The following is a 15,350-nucleotide window of genomic DNA, read 5'->3' as shown; positions in this document are numbered from 1 at the left end:
CTAAACACTCTGCGGGGCCCACCCAGCCTTGGCTGGCACTGCTGTGTTGGGTGGCCACGGGAAAGGAGAGCCAGAAACAAGAAACAGCCTCCATACAAAGACCATTTTCCTAGATTAGGAAGGAAGTGAATGCAACTTTGCAGGATCCTGCCAACTTCTCCCACAGTGCAGCCAAAGGGAGGGGGCATCAGGCCCAAAGTCACGGGACAAAGTCATTTAAGAGATATCAAATGGATGCAGGGCAGTAGGATTGCAACTAAAAAAATACCCTTAAAAATGCCCTTGAAGAACCACGGTTTTCTTTTCTGTCTAGTTTGTCAAGTTTGCCTCTCACCCCAACAACCATCAGGCCCAGGTTTGAATCCTTCCAAGCATGGCAGGCTCAGTACTCTAAGGTGGTTAGCTGCTACCATTGGTCAGCTCTAGTTGTTAGAAAATGTTTCCTCAATCTGAAAGAAATCTACTCTCTGAGAACTTCCATCTAGTCTCCTTCTGCCACAAGGGATAAGAGTTCCCAAACTCGGTGGCATATCAGCATAACTGACATGAGGAGCTTTTTAAAAACATTAAGAATCCCAAAGTTCCATTCCAGACTGACCAAATTGAGACCTTTAGAAGTTCAAACATCTTCCCCTCTCCCTGACCTGGTAACCACCATGGCAATAATGTGATCATGGTCGGCAATATTCCAGTCAACACTGCCTAAGAACATTTTTACCTTTTTTCTACCTGGAGTCTTTGGAAGTCAGTAGTTAATAGGACATTAGACCCAGGGTGAAATAATCCTGCATTAATCCTACGTGCTGGGAACTGGAAAGATTAAACCCTATATACTTGTTGAAAACATTTAGGTGGTTGGAAACTATCAAAGCAGAATCACTCAGGCCAACCCTCATTTCATAGTTAGAGATGGTCAAATACAGGCTGTGGCATCAGAAAAATCAGTGTTCAAATCCTGGCTGTAGCATCTGTACAGGTGTGCAACACTGGATGAGTCACTCTCTGACTGAGACCCAGTTTCCTCCCTGTAAAATGGGATGAATGGCCCCACACAGCAGTCACTGGCACAAATGGCTTTATGATGAACCTACAGCTTATCTAACCGTACTCTTTTTTTCCTAAGACTGGCCAGTGGCACCCTCGGAGGATCAATGTCACTTCTTAACCTTACCTTAGTCACAATCAGGGTTAACAAAACAAGACACTGTTTCCCCAAACTGTCCCTTCTCCTTCTGTGGTGGGTGTGTGACCTATCACACTGGGCTGTTTCTCTTTAAAACTCTATCAGGGAGAAAGAGGAAAAGGAGGAGGCTTTCCAAACTGGGGAAACAGAGGCAGGCTGAAAGCAAAGCCTGGCTGAGGTATTAGAAGGCCACCTGCCTGCCTAGAGGCAAGGATGTGTATTAAAGAAAAAGTGATAGCAGTTTAAAACATTTTTTAATGTGTATTTACTTTGAGGCAGAAAAAGACAGAGCATGGGCAGGGAAGGGGCAGAGAGAGAGAGGGAGACAAAGAATCTGAAGCAGGCTCCAGGCTCTGAGCTAGCTGTCAGCACAGAGCCCGACACAGGGCTTGAACCCACAAACCGCGAGATCATGACCAGAACTGAAGTCAGATGCTTAACTAACTGAGCCACCCAGGCACCCCGATTGCACTTTTAAATGGCATCTCTTTAGCAATCCTGAGACTAGAACATCTTCATTGGGCAATTTTGGTCAGTTGCTTCCGCTCACACCAGTCCCTGTTTCCTCTAGAGGATTGTGAGTAGAGGCAGGAGAAGTTCTAGAGAGAAATTAACACCATACTCTTTATGAAATGAGATAACACCCTAAATGAGAAGCCTGTCTCCTTCAGTGTCCATATTTTCCTCCAGACTAGCACTAAAAGGAGGGAAAATTATGTCACAGCAGTGATGCAGAGAATGGAGAGAGCAGGTCACCGTCACAGAGGATGCACCAAAATGTGTGCAGTGTCCTGGGTGCAGCAGACACAGCCCCGGTCAGGTATGGGGAAGCCCTGAAAGGAAAGGCCTAGAGGTGAAAGCCAGAAAGGGAGGGCAGACTTGACCAAGGTCATACATCTGAAACTACAATCTGGATCACCCAGATACCTTCTTCTATTGTCAAAAACAATAAATGACAATCCTGCTGCTGGACCACAAGGGCCTCTGTCATCTTGCGGGCCAATTCCAATTGAATGGCTGGTGGCCACTGCCTAGATCCTAAAGCTACCCTGTCTGATCCCAATGGGAAAACAGTCCTGACCAAACTATTCAGATCCAGAAGACAACAATATTCTAATTTTGACAGCTGATGATATAAAGTATTGCAAATCCTACCTTGAATACCTTAAGAGTTTTCAAAGGAAGTATGGAAGAAACCTTAAATTTCAACATCTGTATCTGTAAGATTTGTATCATTCAACCCCAGAACTCTGGCTGTTGCTTCAACCCCAGCTTCTCCCGTTGTATAGCCTGTATTGAAAACCAATTATATGCAAAGCACTACAGTGGACAGGAACATGATTTTAAAAGAAATCAATTTTTGGGGCGCCTGGGTGGCTTAGTCAGTTAAGCGTCTGACTTCAGCTCAGCTCATGATCTCACGGTTCGTGAGTTTGAGCCTCACGTCGGGCTCTGTGCTGACAGTTCAGAGCCTGGCGCCTGCTTTGAATTCTATGCCTCTGTCTCTCTCTGCTCCTTCCTAACTCATGATCGGTCTCTCTCACACACACAAAAATAAAATAAACACTTAAAAAAGCAATTAAAAGAAGTCAGTTCTGGAAATGGACAGTAACAATGGTTGTACGACAATATAAATGTACTTAGTGCCATTGGATTGTACATTATACATATACATATATAAATATGTGTGTGCATATATATATGTTTATATATACACAAAGAAAAATTATTTTTTAAAGAATTCAAGATTCCTATTCTCTAGGACTTAACAAGATAGCACAGAACTCAAATCCTGTTATAGACCCAACAAATGTCTCTGAAATGAATGGAGGGATGGATCCCAATAGATAACAAAGGGAGCACAATGCAAGGCAGCCTCAGAAGTATCACAGGTGTGAATAAGTGGCCTGTGAGACAAGCACACAGGGGAGACTGTTCTGGGCTAAGAACATTTATATCCAACATACATGTCAGTGGATAGATGCTGACCTGGAGAGTAAGGATATTGTGTGAAAAGGCTCAGAGGGTATGGGCCAAGATCTTGGAAACATGCTATGAATTCTAGGACCAGAAAGCTACTCACTTCACTGTGAGTATTACATTAACTCCCTACTACAGTATCTTCATATTAGTATGATTTAAACCTACAACTTTTAGTCATGGGATCATGGGAAGGAAGGATCATAAAGGTCACCCCACTATGTAAAGCTGCTGTGTTGTTTACTGACCAGTTACGTTTCTGTAGGGTTTGGTGCCAGGAGAAAGTCTGGCTGCCCAGAGTCACTGCTTCCTGCTACAGGACCAGTGAAATTAACACAACCGCCTCAAGGACAGCTGTCCTTTTTGCCTAGACTGCCAGGAAACTCAGAGCTCTGCTCTCCACTCCAGTGAACTGTCCCTAGTCTATGCTTGTTGGTAGTCACCCTTGCCCATCCTTTTTACTGAAAGCTGACCTAGATCACCTAATCCTTTTAGTAAGCAGAAAAAACAAATAATACATGATCAGGCAAATGTTCATCAGCCATCTCTACAGCACACATCCTCTTCAACAGAAGAGTAAATTCAAATGAACAAATTGGACAAGAAAGTGACTCCTCCAGTATGTAAGCTGCAGGGTCACCAGGAAGCAATGCTGGACATTCTTCCCCCAGGCTCCGGGAGGTGCTGGATGAACAGCAACTGATTGCTACTCTTTAGCGTCTTCCAGACCCCAAGTCCACCAACTGATTGAACTTCAACTTTCCTAGTGCTCACGTTCTGGTCCCAAAGATATAATCAGGTCACTGATAAAAACATTAAGCAAAGGCTCCAAGGCTCCAACCTAGCGTCCTCAAAAGAAATTTCAGAAAGGCCACACCCTCTTGAAGGGCTCTGACTGGTCTCATCTGCTTTAATTCACATGGTTGAAACAGGGCTGGGGGTGCAGGAGAAGGGATATTATACAGCAATTAAGAACTACCACCTACCCACTGGGTGTTCTATGTAAGTGACAAATCACTAAATTCCATTCCTGAAATCATTATCACACTGTATGTTAACTGACTTGGATTTAACTTAAAAAAAAAAAAAAAAAAAAAAAAAGAACCACCACCCACCACCATATATAGCAACATACATAGACGAATCTCACAATATGAGGTTGGGTGAAAGAGGGGTGTCTGGGTGACTCAGTCGGTTAAGCATCCAATTTCAGCTCAGGTCATGATCTCTCAGTTTGTGGGTTCAGGCCCGCGTCAGGCTCTGTGCTGACAGCTCAGAGCCTGAGCCTGCTGGCTTTGGATTCTGTCTCCCTCTCTCTCTGACCCTCCCCAGCTGAAGCTCACTCGTTCTCTCTCTCAAAAATAAACATTTTTTAATCTTGTAATAAAAAATAAATAAATAAAGTTGAAGAAGGCAGATACTGAAAGGGACATGCCTTATGAGTCCATTTATAGGAAGTACAGAAACAGATCTATGCTGACAAAAGGTGGGACAGTGATTACACTTAGTACTGGTAATGATCTGGTACTGTGTCTGGGCGGTGCTTACCTGATGTTTCACTTACCTGTGTATATTACACTTCGATTTTAAAATGCAGGAGGAAAAAAGGCAAGGCCCTGACCAGGCCCTGGTCTACCCACTACTCATGTTCAGAGGGCCTAAGAAGATCAAAGAATTCTATAAGAGGTCAAACCAGAGGGAAGAGCCATTATCTAAACGCAGCCACACACAGCCTTCCAGTGACTCTACATGCTGACACAGGCTTGCAACTTAGTTACAAGAGAATTTATTTTTGCATTATTCCTTTGCCAGTGTTACCTCAAATCTTTGACAAGGAAGCCAAGGCTTGGAGAAGCTTCCCCAAACCACAGACCAAGTCTCTGGCAGGCCCCACAACATCCAGTGGTCAGCTGAGTGCCCTAACCTAGGGCACAGGTGTGCCCATCCTGGGAGAGCCAGGTAACTACAGTCAGTGACCTCATTAATAATAATGCCTTCACAGACTTCTCCTGGGAGGACTAAGCTGTGCAAAGAACAGCAAGTTTATCCTGTAATGTTGCCAACCCAAGGCCAGATGTTTCTGATAAAAGAAAAAAAAGGTAAACTGAGGAGGTAAAGACACAGCAGATCCTGGACTCTTGAACACTCCTTTCTCTGAAAGGCAGCTAATCAAAAGTAACAGATCTGCCGAAACACTTTCTTCAGGATGGGACAAGGCCGAACCTCGCTGGGGCCACCACGCCACCTCAGGGAGATTCCAGCTGACGCACCACTCACTCACAAGCCCGGGGCGCCAGACTCAGTGTGGAGCCGACCTAGAGGCTTATAGGCCACTCTTCCAGGATCCTATTGCACCTCCGTGAGTCACAAGGTTTCCTGTTCTTCCAGTTCTTGCCTCAGCTGCCTGGAGTTACAGCCAGACAGGCTTCCGGCAACAGTGCCCATCAGCAGGCCAGGAGATGGGCATTTGGGATGCGGGTCTTTGGACCCTCCTGTCCTCAGGCATTCTGTCCCAGCTGTTGGGCAGCATGGTGATAATATGTCCCAGATGTTCATGACCCTGGCACAGTTCATTTACACACATTAATCGAGCGCTAAATGGAGTGTGCCAGGGGCCAAGGACACTAGGGGAAAGGAGACCCAAGTTTTTTCCTGCAAGGGGTTCAGTCTGTTAGGTGGAAGGCAAATATGTCAGCAAGTAATTACAAACTAAAAGTAAGGGCAGATAGTAGGCCGTTTCTTTCACCATAATAAAATACAGATTTACAATCACTTAAATCATGCACGCATCAATAGAATTCTAAGGAGTGTCTCAAAAAAGGTTACAAAGGTATATATGTTGACCCCACACCTAGAATGTTCTCCTCCTCTGGCCTAACAAACTCCCACCTGCCCTTTAGGGCCCAGCACAAACTGCCTCTCCCCAGATTCCGAGATGCCAACACACTTTTGACAACTTGTATCTTTCTGCCCTCACTGGGCCCAGAGGACTAAGGGCACCCACTACATGTTCCCAACTTCACTTTTGTGATGCCAACAGTTCTCTCAGTACTGAGATATAGTAGGTGCTCAAGTCACACGTCACAGTCACACACAAGAGGCTTCGGCGTGCCGAAGCGGTGGTAGAGTAACCTGGCTGAAGGGGAGAGCTGGCCATTCCAGAATGCCCAGGGGCTTAGGGCCTGACCTTGTTTTTCACCTGAGCCCTGACGGCACAGAACCTGGCAGTAGCATGGTTTCCTCTCCAGCTACCTGGCTTCCCTGGTCAGTCTCCCAAGCCCCTGAAGTGTCAGACTCTGCCTTCCCTGGACAGCCCTATGCCAGGGACCCAAGTCTACCCCCGAGCCTCTTGCCTCACAGAGGCATCTGAACAACCTCCTCCTGCCTGCTGCCACGCATCCACCTGCTGCATTGAACCCCTGTGGATCGGCCGCTGCACACCAGGTCCTGCCCCAGACCTTCCCACTCTGCCAGCCCACCCCATAATCACACCCACCACAGGTAGGGCAACCATATGTCCAGTTGGCCTAGAATAAGCCCAGTTTATACCAAGGTAGCAGCATAAGTATTAACAGTTCCCCTTTTACCTCAAAAGTTGCCCAGTTTGGTCAATAAATGATAGGGTTACTCTAGGTACAGGCCACAAGGCAAACCCTCTGTTCTTGAGGAGCCCACGCCTGACTGATGGGGAGAGCTCATGCTGCACAACTGGTGCCAAAAGGGAAACAGGGACCAAGACACTGGGTCCCTGCTCTGGGGCTTGTCCTATAGAAACTTGGGCCAGTCACTCAGTACACAGCACCTGGTTTCCTCATCTATAAGATGAAGAACAGGAACTAGATGATCCAAAGGTCCCTTCCCAACCTACACCTGACTCACAGCCCCACAAAACTGAACCACCAGTGGCCATCTCCAGTTGTCCCAAACAGCCCCATGCTGGGTGTGAGGGTCTGGGTTCTGGGGTCAGGCTGCCCGGGTTTGAATTCTGGCTGGCCCTTGAGCAAGGTACTGTCCCTTTCTGTGCCTTGCTGTCTTTATCTGAACAGTAGGTAAATAATAATGTCTACCCAGGAGGGCTGCTTGAGGATGGCCTGAGTGTGAGTGCATAGACAGAGCCCAGCACTTAGTAATGTTTGTTATTTTAAGAACTTCGGGTATTGATGGAGGAACTGATGAGATGTGGCTAGAAGGCTGCACTGGAAGGAGTTGAGACACGAAAATTTGGGAGGAAGCAGGAGGAGGAAGTCTCTCAAATGGGAAAAAGGAATAATGGCAGCTTCACATGCCCTTGTTTAACCCTGAGGGCTTATCTGGCTTAACTCCTTTATCAGACAATATGAAATGCCAGAAGGAAGAGTCTGGGAATAAAACCTGTCAAGAATATGAACCACTTCTAGGGTGGAGCCACTGAGCTAAGGGTGAGAAGAGGCAGGAAGGCTGAATGGGTGAGCACCAAGGGCTGGAGTCTCAGCCCTGACTCACTCTCTTGGTTAACTCCAAGGTAAGTTTAACCAAGGTCCCTTCTAGGAAGGAACATCAAGGAGATGCTTAGAGACCCATAGACAAAAGTGCAAAAAGTATGGCCACCCCTGAAAGAGAGGAGCATTTCAGGGCAACAAGGTCAAGACTCCCAACTGGGTTTGGACAAGACAAAGCCTATACAGGGATGGGAGAAGGAAAGCTGGGTTCCACAAAGAGGACTGCCTTGGGCTTTTGTCAAGAAAGAGCCCTGGGTACCAAGTATCAGGAAAGGCCACACTAGACAGCCCAGTGTCTGTATATGAGGGGCAAAGAGCTCTCTGCTGAGACCCAAGATGGCCACAGACCCTCTACCTGATGTGCCAAAATAATGTGGGAATGATGGTTCCTTTCAGAGAAACTCCAGGGATCAATGGGACCAAAGCCTACCATGACTCAACAGCCCAGGGCATCCCCCACCCCCAAGCAGTTTCCTCAGTGGGAAGTCAGAGTCTGGGGCAGATGTAAGGAAGGGTAAACAAGCATCTCACTGGCCTAACTAACTACAGCATAAGTAGCCTCGGCAATTGCCCTGGGAGCCTCTGTCCTTTGGGGGAAGGTCTGAAGAGGAGGGGACTAGGTTTCTATGGTGAAAAGGGTGGAACTGATGCTATGATCAGTCATGCCTTCCATGGAGGATGCTTCAAGCTGTGGTACACCTGCGGCCACAGAATCCCCGAGACCGCCCCCCCCCCCCCCCCCCCCCCCCCCCCCCCCCCCCCCCCCCCCCCCCCCCCAGTGGAGATGCTCCTTCCCAGAGGAAAGCAAGTTAGACAAAGAACTTAAGAATGGTTCTCCTATGCCCGGAAAGACACAGTTTTAGATGGGAGAGATGGCAGTGAGGATGCTTCTTTAGTCCTCAGCTTTAAGAACTTTTTATCCTTCTGCCCTTCCAACCTTCTACTCCAACCTGACTTCAGACAGAAAGCATCAATGGCTCCAGAATCCATAGGCCCTAAAAGCCCTGAGGGAAAAAAGAAGCAGGGTCTCTTTTGCTCCTGCCCAGATGATAGCACAGTAGGATATCTAGGAGTATAGTACTGTCTGCATGTAGTTCTCTGTGCACTAATATTTAACACATGAAGAACTGACTATGTGTTAGGCACAACTCCAAAAGCTTCCTATATATTAACTCTCTTTAATCCCTACAATAACCCTACTAAAGTGTTAATCCCAAAACTCTCCATTTTACAAGAGGAAGAAACTGAGCCCTACAAAGGTTAAATTAACTGGCCCAAGTTTACAAAGCTGGTTATGTAAGCCAGGACTGAACCCAAGGAGACTGGCTCTACCACTCACCACACAGCCTCTCCCAATATGACTGCTGGACTGGCCCTTGGTGGGTATCAGTGGTCTCTCTCCTCTGCCCCCAACTATAGTAGCTCCTCGGCTCATGTTCTGCCAGCTCATCCGCCTGCTCTGTTCCAGAAGTCTGATGGATGCCTGGCCTCCATGGAAATCCCAGCAACAACCAGGGTGAGATTCTCCTGTGGATAACTGTGCAGACTTCTCTCAGAGGCTTCCTGGAGTGCTTACATTACCCACATTCTTCTGGTTGAAGACAGAAAAAACAGTAACCCAGGTAACCTACCCATCAGCCAGGGGTCACGGACATCTACTGATTAGCCATGGTCTGCAGACTTCGCCTCAAATTCAACTTTTGTAGCAGACCACTTCCTACCATGACTGTCCCATGTCCTGGCACCCTGAGAACTGACAGCCAAGGTCCTAGTTACACGTGCTATTAAGGAGCTCTATGACCTTGAACAATGCGCTATAAAACTGAAGGAGGGGATGAACTATGCTCTTCTAACACAGCTTCTCAACCTGCCGATATCTGGGGCCAAAAAAGTCTTTGTTGCAAGGGGGCTGTCCTGTGTGTTGTAGGATTGAGTATCTCCCTTGCTTCCACCTACTAGATAAAGTAACATCCTCAAGCACCTAACCTGTGACGGACAAAACTATCTCCAAACGTTACCAAAGTCCACTGGAGAGCAACATCACCAACAGTTGAAAACCATGGTTCAAAAGAAGTAGTAACAAAAACCAACCCAAACAAACAAAGAGAATACAGGCTTTGCCCCTGTCAACTCGGGTACAGTGGGAATCCTTGCTCTTTACTATAGGTTGGGATCGCCCTGACAAAAGATTGCATGGCCCAAAATGCCAAGAGCGCTGCAGTTGAAAGGCCTGCTTGAGCCACTCCAGTACAAGAAAGCACAGCCTGTGATCCATGGTGTGTGATATTAAGACTCAGCCAATGAACTCTGGGATCTGATCTGCTCAACCCCCCGCGCCCCCCCCCCCCCCCCCCCCCCCCCCCCCCCCCCCGCTTTGGAAAGGGAAAGACACAACACACAGTGTTGGAAAACAAACCAAAACTTGCTGACTGCAAAAGTCAACAATGATAATGAGGAACCCATTATCTAGAGCCGTCTTTTAAAGAAGTATCTGAACAAAGGAAGTCAGTTTTCTGGGGTTCCTGAGGTCTTTTAGTACATCAGAGCTCCTTACTCTGGTTGCCAGATTTTGAGAAAACTGTTGCAGTTTGTGTTGTTTTGATTCGCCTTGGAAAAGGGCCCCTGATTGCCCTCACACTCCTCACAGTGCTGGAAAAGTTCAACTCTGAAAAGTGATGTTAAAAAAAAAAAGTTGGCTTTTCTGAGGAGCCTCAGAGGGAATGTTAATTAATTCAATGGTAAAGAAAAGTGCTTCCCAGAGCTCTCTGAAATAGAAATTTGGCAATACAAAAAAAAATGGATGATTAGCAAAAGTTACAAAATACTACCATAGTCAACTGCTCCTGAGCAGGGAAGGGACAGTATTAGGAGGCTAAGTATTACATACAACTTGAACAAACACAAAACTGTACCTGTCAATGTTAGTTAACTCAACCAACAATAATCTCAGTAAGGTAGTGATTAGTACTGTACTCCTGGTACTTTAACCCCTTATCTGAAGATTAATGTCACATAGTAGGTACTCAAGGCAAACACATCAAGGTTCCCTTGAGGTCTCTAACTCCTCAACCCATGGTAAGGCACCCTGACTGCTGCCTTATCTCACCTGGCAACTGAAAGGGGTCTTAGTTTCAGTTTCCCACATAGGAGCCAGAGGGCCTGGGACCCACAATCAGTTCTCAGAAAACATTACAACTCTTGTCTATATTGACTCTTGGGGGCTCTGCTGAATTTTCTGCTTCCAAGATATTCCCCCCTCTCCTGAGTCCAGAGTTGAAAGCCACCCCTCACCAACACAGAAAAGAGCCCAAGTGAGGTATCTATATCCCATAATTGGAGTGAAAATATGTCACCAGTCTGTGCATGTTAAAACAATTTGGCCAATGGCTAAAGGCAGGCATGCACACTTCATTTCACTTCTATGGTTAAAACTGATTCTCATTCCCGAGAGGCAAAAACCCTGTATCTTGAATATTAATTATAAATCAATAGAAAGAATCCTCTATCTCTCCACAGGGCATAAAGCCTTAACTGCCGGAAGATAGGAAATACCCTACCCTGTCTCTTTCTCTCCATGGCCCCTGGCCCCCACTCTTTCTCCTCAGGATCAACCTTGCTTGGGCCTTGATGAAGGAAGAGCCCACTGTCTCTCTCTCATAATGTCCCCTATCCCCCCATCCCCTTCAGCCTGGAACTAGCCATCCCCCAAGCTGCCTCTCACCCTCCTCCCCTTCCCACAGCCCTTGCTGAGCTGCTGTCTCCAGCAATGTCCCCTCTCTCATCCTCACACTCACTGAGTACATCAGTGGCCAGAAACTGTGGCTACAAAGGTGAACAGCCAGGATTCTCCCTGTCCTGAGGAAGGAACTGGTACTGAAAATTACCAACTACTGATGCATAGTGCGATGATAAAAATGCCATAAGGTAAAAAAGCACCTAGTGTGAAGAGCGTGGCATTCAAAGAATGGCGAAGCAAGTCCTTGGGGAGTGAAGGTAGAGAATATGAAGGAGTCAGGGGGCATTCAGCATGCGGTGTTAAAAGGCTTCTGAAATATTCCAGTCTGGTTCCAGAAAGAGAGTGGCAACAGAGAAACCCGAGGAAGCCTCTGAAGTAAGCCAGACACTGGTTGACAATGTGTAGCAATCAGAAAGGAAAGTCAATGAAATGAGTCCAAAGCTCCCAGCCAGAATAGTCAGAGGGTACTGGTGCCATTAATGCAACCAAGAGAAGAGCTAGTTGCATTTCTGGGCATGCTAAGTGAGGGTGCTGCCAGCATCCAAGAGTGAACGCAGACACAGGCTAGGATGGAGCCCGCTATTGTTCCCAGAAGCTTGTGAATGTGGTCAAGATCGTGGGGCTCTGGAGTCCCACTGCATGGCTTTAATTCTCAACTCTTACTAAAAAGCTAGTGACCCTGGACAAGTTACTGTGCCTTCGTTCCTTACCAGTAAGACAGGAATGCTGATAATAATACCATCTACTTCATGAGTGGTTATGTTAATCGGCTAACAAATGTAAAGAGCTTAAACCAGTGCCTGGTACACAGTAGATGCTGTTAAGTGTTGGCTCTTGAATTTCTAAGCATTAATCAGCAAAGATGAGCCAATGACACTTACTCTCCTCCTAATGGTACAAAACATTGGGCTTGTCCATCAGGACACAAGTTGCGGGAGAAAGGGGTGGTGCCAGTTCTGGACAGGTGAATCTATGTTTTCCATGCCTCAGACCACAACTCAGAATATGTAAGATAATGGGGATTTCAGAAGAGTCCAAATCGAGACCTTTTCAAAAGACTCTAAAATTAAACTCAAGCTTCATTCTTCTTTCCTAATTCATCCTTTTAGCAGAAATTTGAAAAGATGCTTCCAAAATATTCTCTCTGATTCTCTTCCTACTTCCTATTTAATTGCAGCTGGAATCAAGCAGCTTTGCTCACCCAAGCCTGGAGGCCACGCCCCAGGTTCTGACACCTGGTAAATTAAGGGCCTGACTCAATTCTGCCCCCATTGGTAATTTAGGGGAAATACACCTGTCTTCCTCCAGACACTTCACAGGGTAAAAGGAAGCTGTGAGTGTAGGTAAGAGTAGCCTAGGAGAAAGACATTTCCACATTACTGTGCTTAATCATCACAACTCTATAAAATGGACAGGATCACTGCTGTCATTCCCCTTTTACCAAAAAAAACCAGGGGCACCTGGATGGCTCAGTCGGTTAAGCTTCCAACTCTTGATTTTGGCTCAGGTCATGATGTCAGGCTCAGCACAGTGTGTGGAGCCTGCTTAGGACACAAAAAGAAATCAGCAGGCCAAAGAGGCAAAGTGACTTTCTCAGGTCCTGTGGTTAATAAACCACAAAACAAAGATTAGAACTCATTTCCAGATACCCTGGCTAATTCTCTCTCCACTCTCTCCCCCAATTCATTCAGATAGTTCAGGTCTTAGCTTCCTTCTTCTGGAATAGGGGAGAGACAATTGGTAAAATAATTAAAATGTCCTGGACTGATATTCACGCATCTGGGAAGACCTCCCCTGGATTAATAATCTTCCAGTTCCTGCGTTAGAATTTGCCAAGGGATGAGTCTTCCCCAAGGGTTAACACACTTCTTGAGCAGAGAGGCCCAAGGAAGTTGCCAAGATCCTGTCGGCTCACAAACACATTCTTAAATAAACTGAATTAAAGTGCAGAGCAGAGCTACATCCCAGGAATGAGAGAGCAACAGCCGTTTATAAGCAGAGTAAAACTCGACTAACCCAGCCTCCCGCTGCTTCCTACTCCAGTTTGAGGCTAAGTATGGCCATGCTTTATTCGGGGGTTCATGTGTCACCGCTCTGAAAACATCATAATGGTAGCCCACCGTTCTCTTCTTTGCTCTCAGAATCCCCAGAATGGGAGTAAGAGCAGATCACCGCACCGAACTTTAACGTCAAGACATTCTCCCAAAACTGTGTTCCCTGTAAGACATAGAAGTTTCAAGTAGGCAATTGAGCAACGCTGCCATTGCCTCACGGGTCTGGACACCCCCACCTCCGCCTCAGCCCATCCCCTCTTAAGTCCCAGTCGTGGTGCCTGGACAGAAACCCCCGAGGATTTCAGAAACACAATTCTCCCCGGAGGGATTGCGCCTCGGGCCGGCCCCACCCCCACCCCATACCCCGAGGCACCAAGAGCTAGGTCCCGGCGGGGCCAGAAGCTCTTTCTTATGGAAATGACCTGGAGAGAGCAAGAAAGGGAATCTGAATCTGCCCAGAGGTAGGTAGGCAGACCCGTCGAAGCCTAAGGCAGGAATAAACTCGTTTCCGTAGCTAAAACTTTTCAGAAAAAAAGTCGGGGGGGGGGGGGCGGGAAGGAGGGGAATCCTCCTGGAGCAAGTTTTAGAAGCACTAAAAGTATCAACCAAAGTTGGCCCCCTACTTGGAGGCGGGCCCTGGCTACTCAAGGCCGGTGGTCCCAAGGCCGATCCGGTGGGGGATGTACGCCCTTCGCCGGGCCTCAGTTCCGGGAAGGGGTGCGGCTGGCGGAATTTCTCGGCCCCCTACCCAGCGCCCTCGGGGTGGGCCTCTACTCAAGCCCACCTCCGCGAGACCACTAGGAACGCCGAGAGGAACGGCACGTCCCCAAAACGCGATCTTTCTGCGCGGGTGTCCCCCAGGCAGTCCCACGTGGCAGAGAAGCCTCCCCCACCCCAGCCAAGATTCTCCCCACGTGCTCTCGCCGGAACTCCGGCGGCCAAAGAGGGGCTCCTCCCACGTGGGCTCCGCAGTCTCAGACTACGTGCTGGGTGACCCGCCCCTCCAGCGGAAAAAAAAAAAAAAAAAGCGCGAGCGCGCGCAGGGCGGCAGGAAGGCAGAGAGCCGCGCGGGGCGCGAGCCCAGGCGCCTCGCACGCGCGCACACGCCTGCCCGTGCCTAGCGGACGTGGCTCCTCGCGCCCGGGAGTTTCCCGGCAGCCCTGACTTTTTCCGCGTCCACGGCCCCGAATGGGAAGGAAGCGGCCCCCCGCAGGGTCAGGGAGAAGAGTCCCGGCCGGCCCCGGGCCGCACAACTTTGTCAGAAGCAAGCCAGCCACCCCTGCACGCGCTTGCCTACCTTCTGCACTTGGTCATGGTTGAGCTCGGTGAAGAAGTAGGCGAGCAGATGTGAGGCGATCATCCTGCCGCGGCCCGTCGGCGCCGAGTTGGGAAACCGAGGCTAGAGCGCGTGCGGGGGAGGAGGGCAGCGCGGTCCGACCGCTTTGTATCCGGGCTTGGCGACCCGGCCGGGAGCAGTAAGTCCAGGCGGCACAAAAAGGAGGCAATGGCACGCCTGGCAGGAGAGTCTAGGGTCTCCAGAAACAGGTTTTGGGAGTCCGAATTCCCAGAAGGCGCCCAAAAATCACTCCTGGCGACGTGTCGGGTGGCCCCACCGCTAAGGCGCTAACTTCACCACAGAATCGCCAAGGCTCAACTTGGGAAAAATCTCAGCCCGGCCTCACTTGGACGAGCGGACCTCTCCGGCTCAACAAGCGTGTTGCTCTTGCCCACGGATCTTCTCCGCTTGATGACACTAGAGGCGGCCCGGGACTCCTGCTCTGGAGTTTCGCGCAACAATGTGGCTTATTGAGGGGCTGCCGGCTCGCGGTCCTCCCGTTCAGTGACGCGCGCGCGCCCATTGGCTACACGGGGAGGGTGTGTGCGCCCACGGGCCGCCCGCCGCCCCGGTGCAGCCAATC

The 15,350-nt window shown here is 48.5% G+C and overlaps 1 protein-coding gene and 1 long non-coding RNA gene across 5 annotated transcripts in view; one reads left to right on the top strand and one right to left on the bottom strand.

Annotated features, from left to right (window-relative positions):
* HK2 (hexokinase 2) overlaps positions 1 to 15,245 on the bottom strand; it is a 59,194-nt gene extending 43,949 nt beyond the window's left edge. For 3 of the 4 annotated variants that reach the window (XM_029937674.1, XM_029937676.1, XM_029937677.1), the window contains exon 1: positions 14,729 to 15,245. In XM_029937674.1, the coding sequence (XP_029793534.1) occupies positions 14,729 to 14,791 (63 nt within the window). In that variant the 5' untranslated portion in view covers positions 14,792 to 15,245. Of the gene's footprint in view, positions 1 to 13,393; positions 13,595 to 14,728 lie in introns of all 4 variants that reach the window. The other variant, XM_029937675.1, reaches the window with a different exon arrangement.
* Positions 13,565 to 15,350, top strand: part of LOC115290000 — a 9,513-nt gene continuing 7,727 nt past the window's right edge. Inside the window, exon 1 of the long non-coding RNA XR_003907906.1 lies at positions 13,565 to 13,892. This is a non-coding gene — a long non-coding RNA (uncharacterized LOC115290000). The remainder of the gene's footprint in view (positions 13,893 to 15,350) is intronic.

This window comes from Suricata suricatta, chromosome 4 (assembly GCF_006229205.1).
Source record: "Suricata suricatta isolate VVHF042 chromosome 4, meerkat_22Aug2017_6uvM2_HiC, whole genome shotgun sequence".
Lineage (NCBI taxonomy): Eukaryota > Metazoa > Chordata > Mammalia > Carnivora > Herpestidae > Suricata > Suricata suricatta.
The sequence above is the reverse complement of the archived record's forward strand: the minus strand, read 5'-3'. Positions and strand labels throughout refer to the sequence as shown.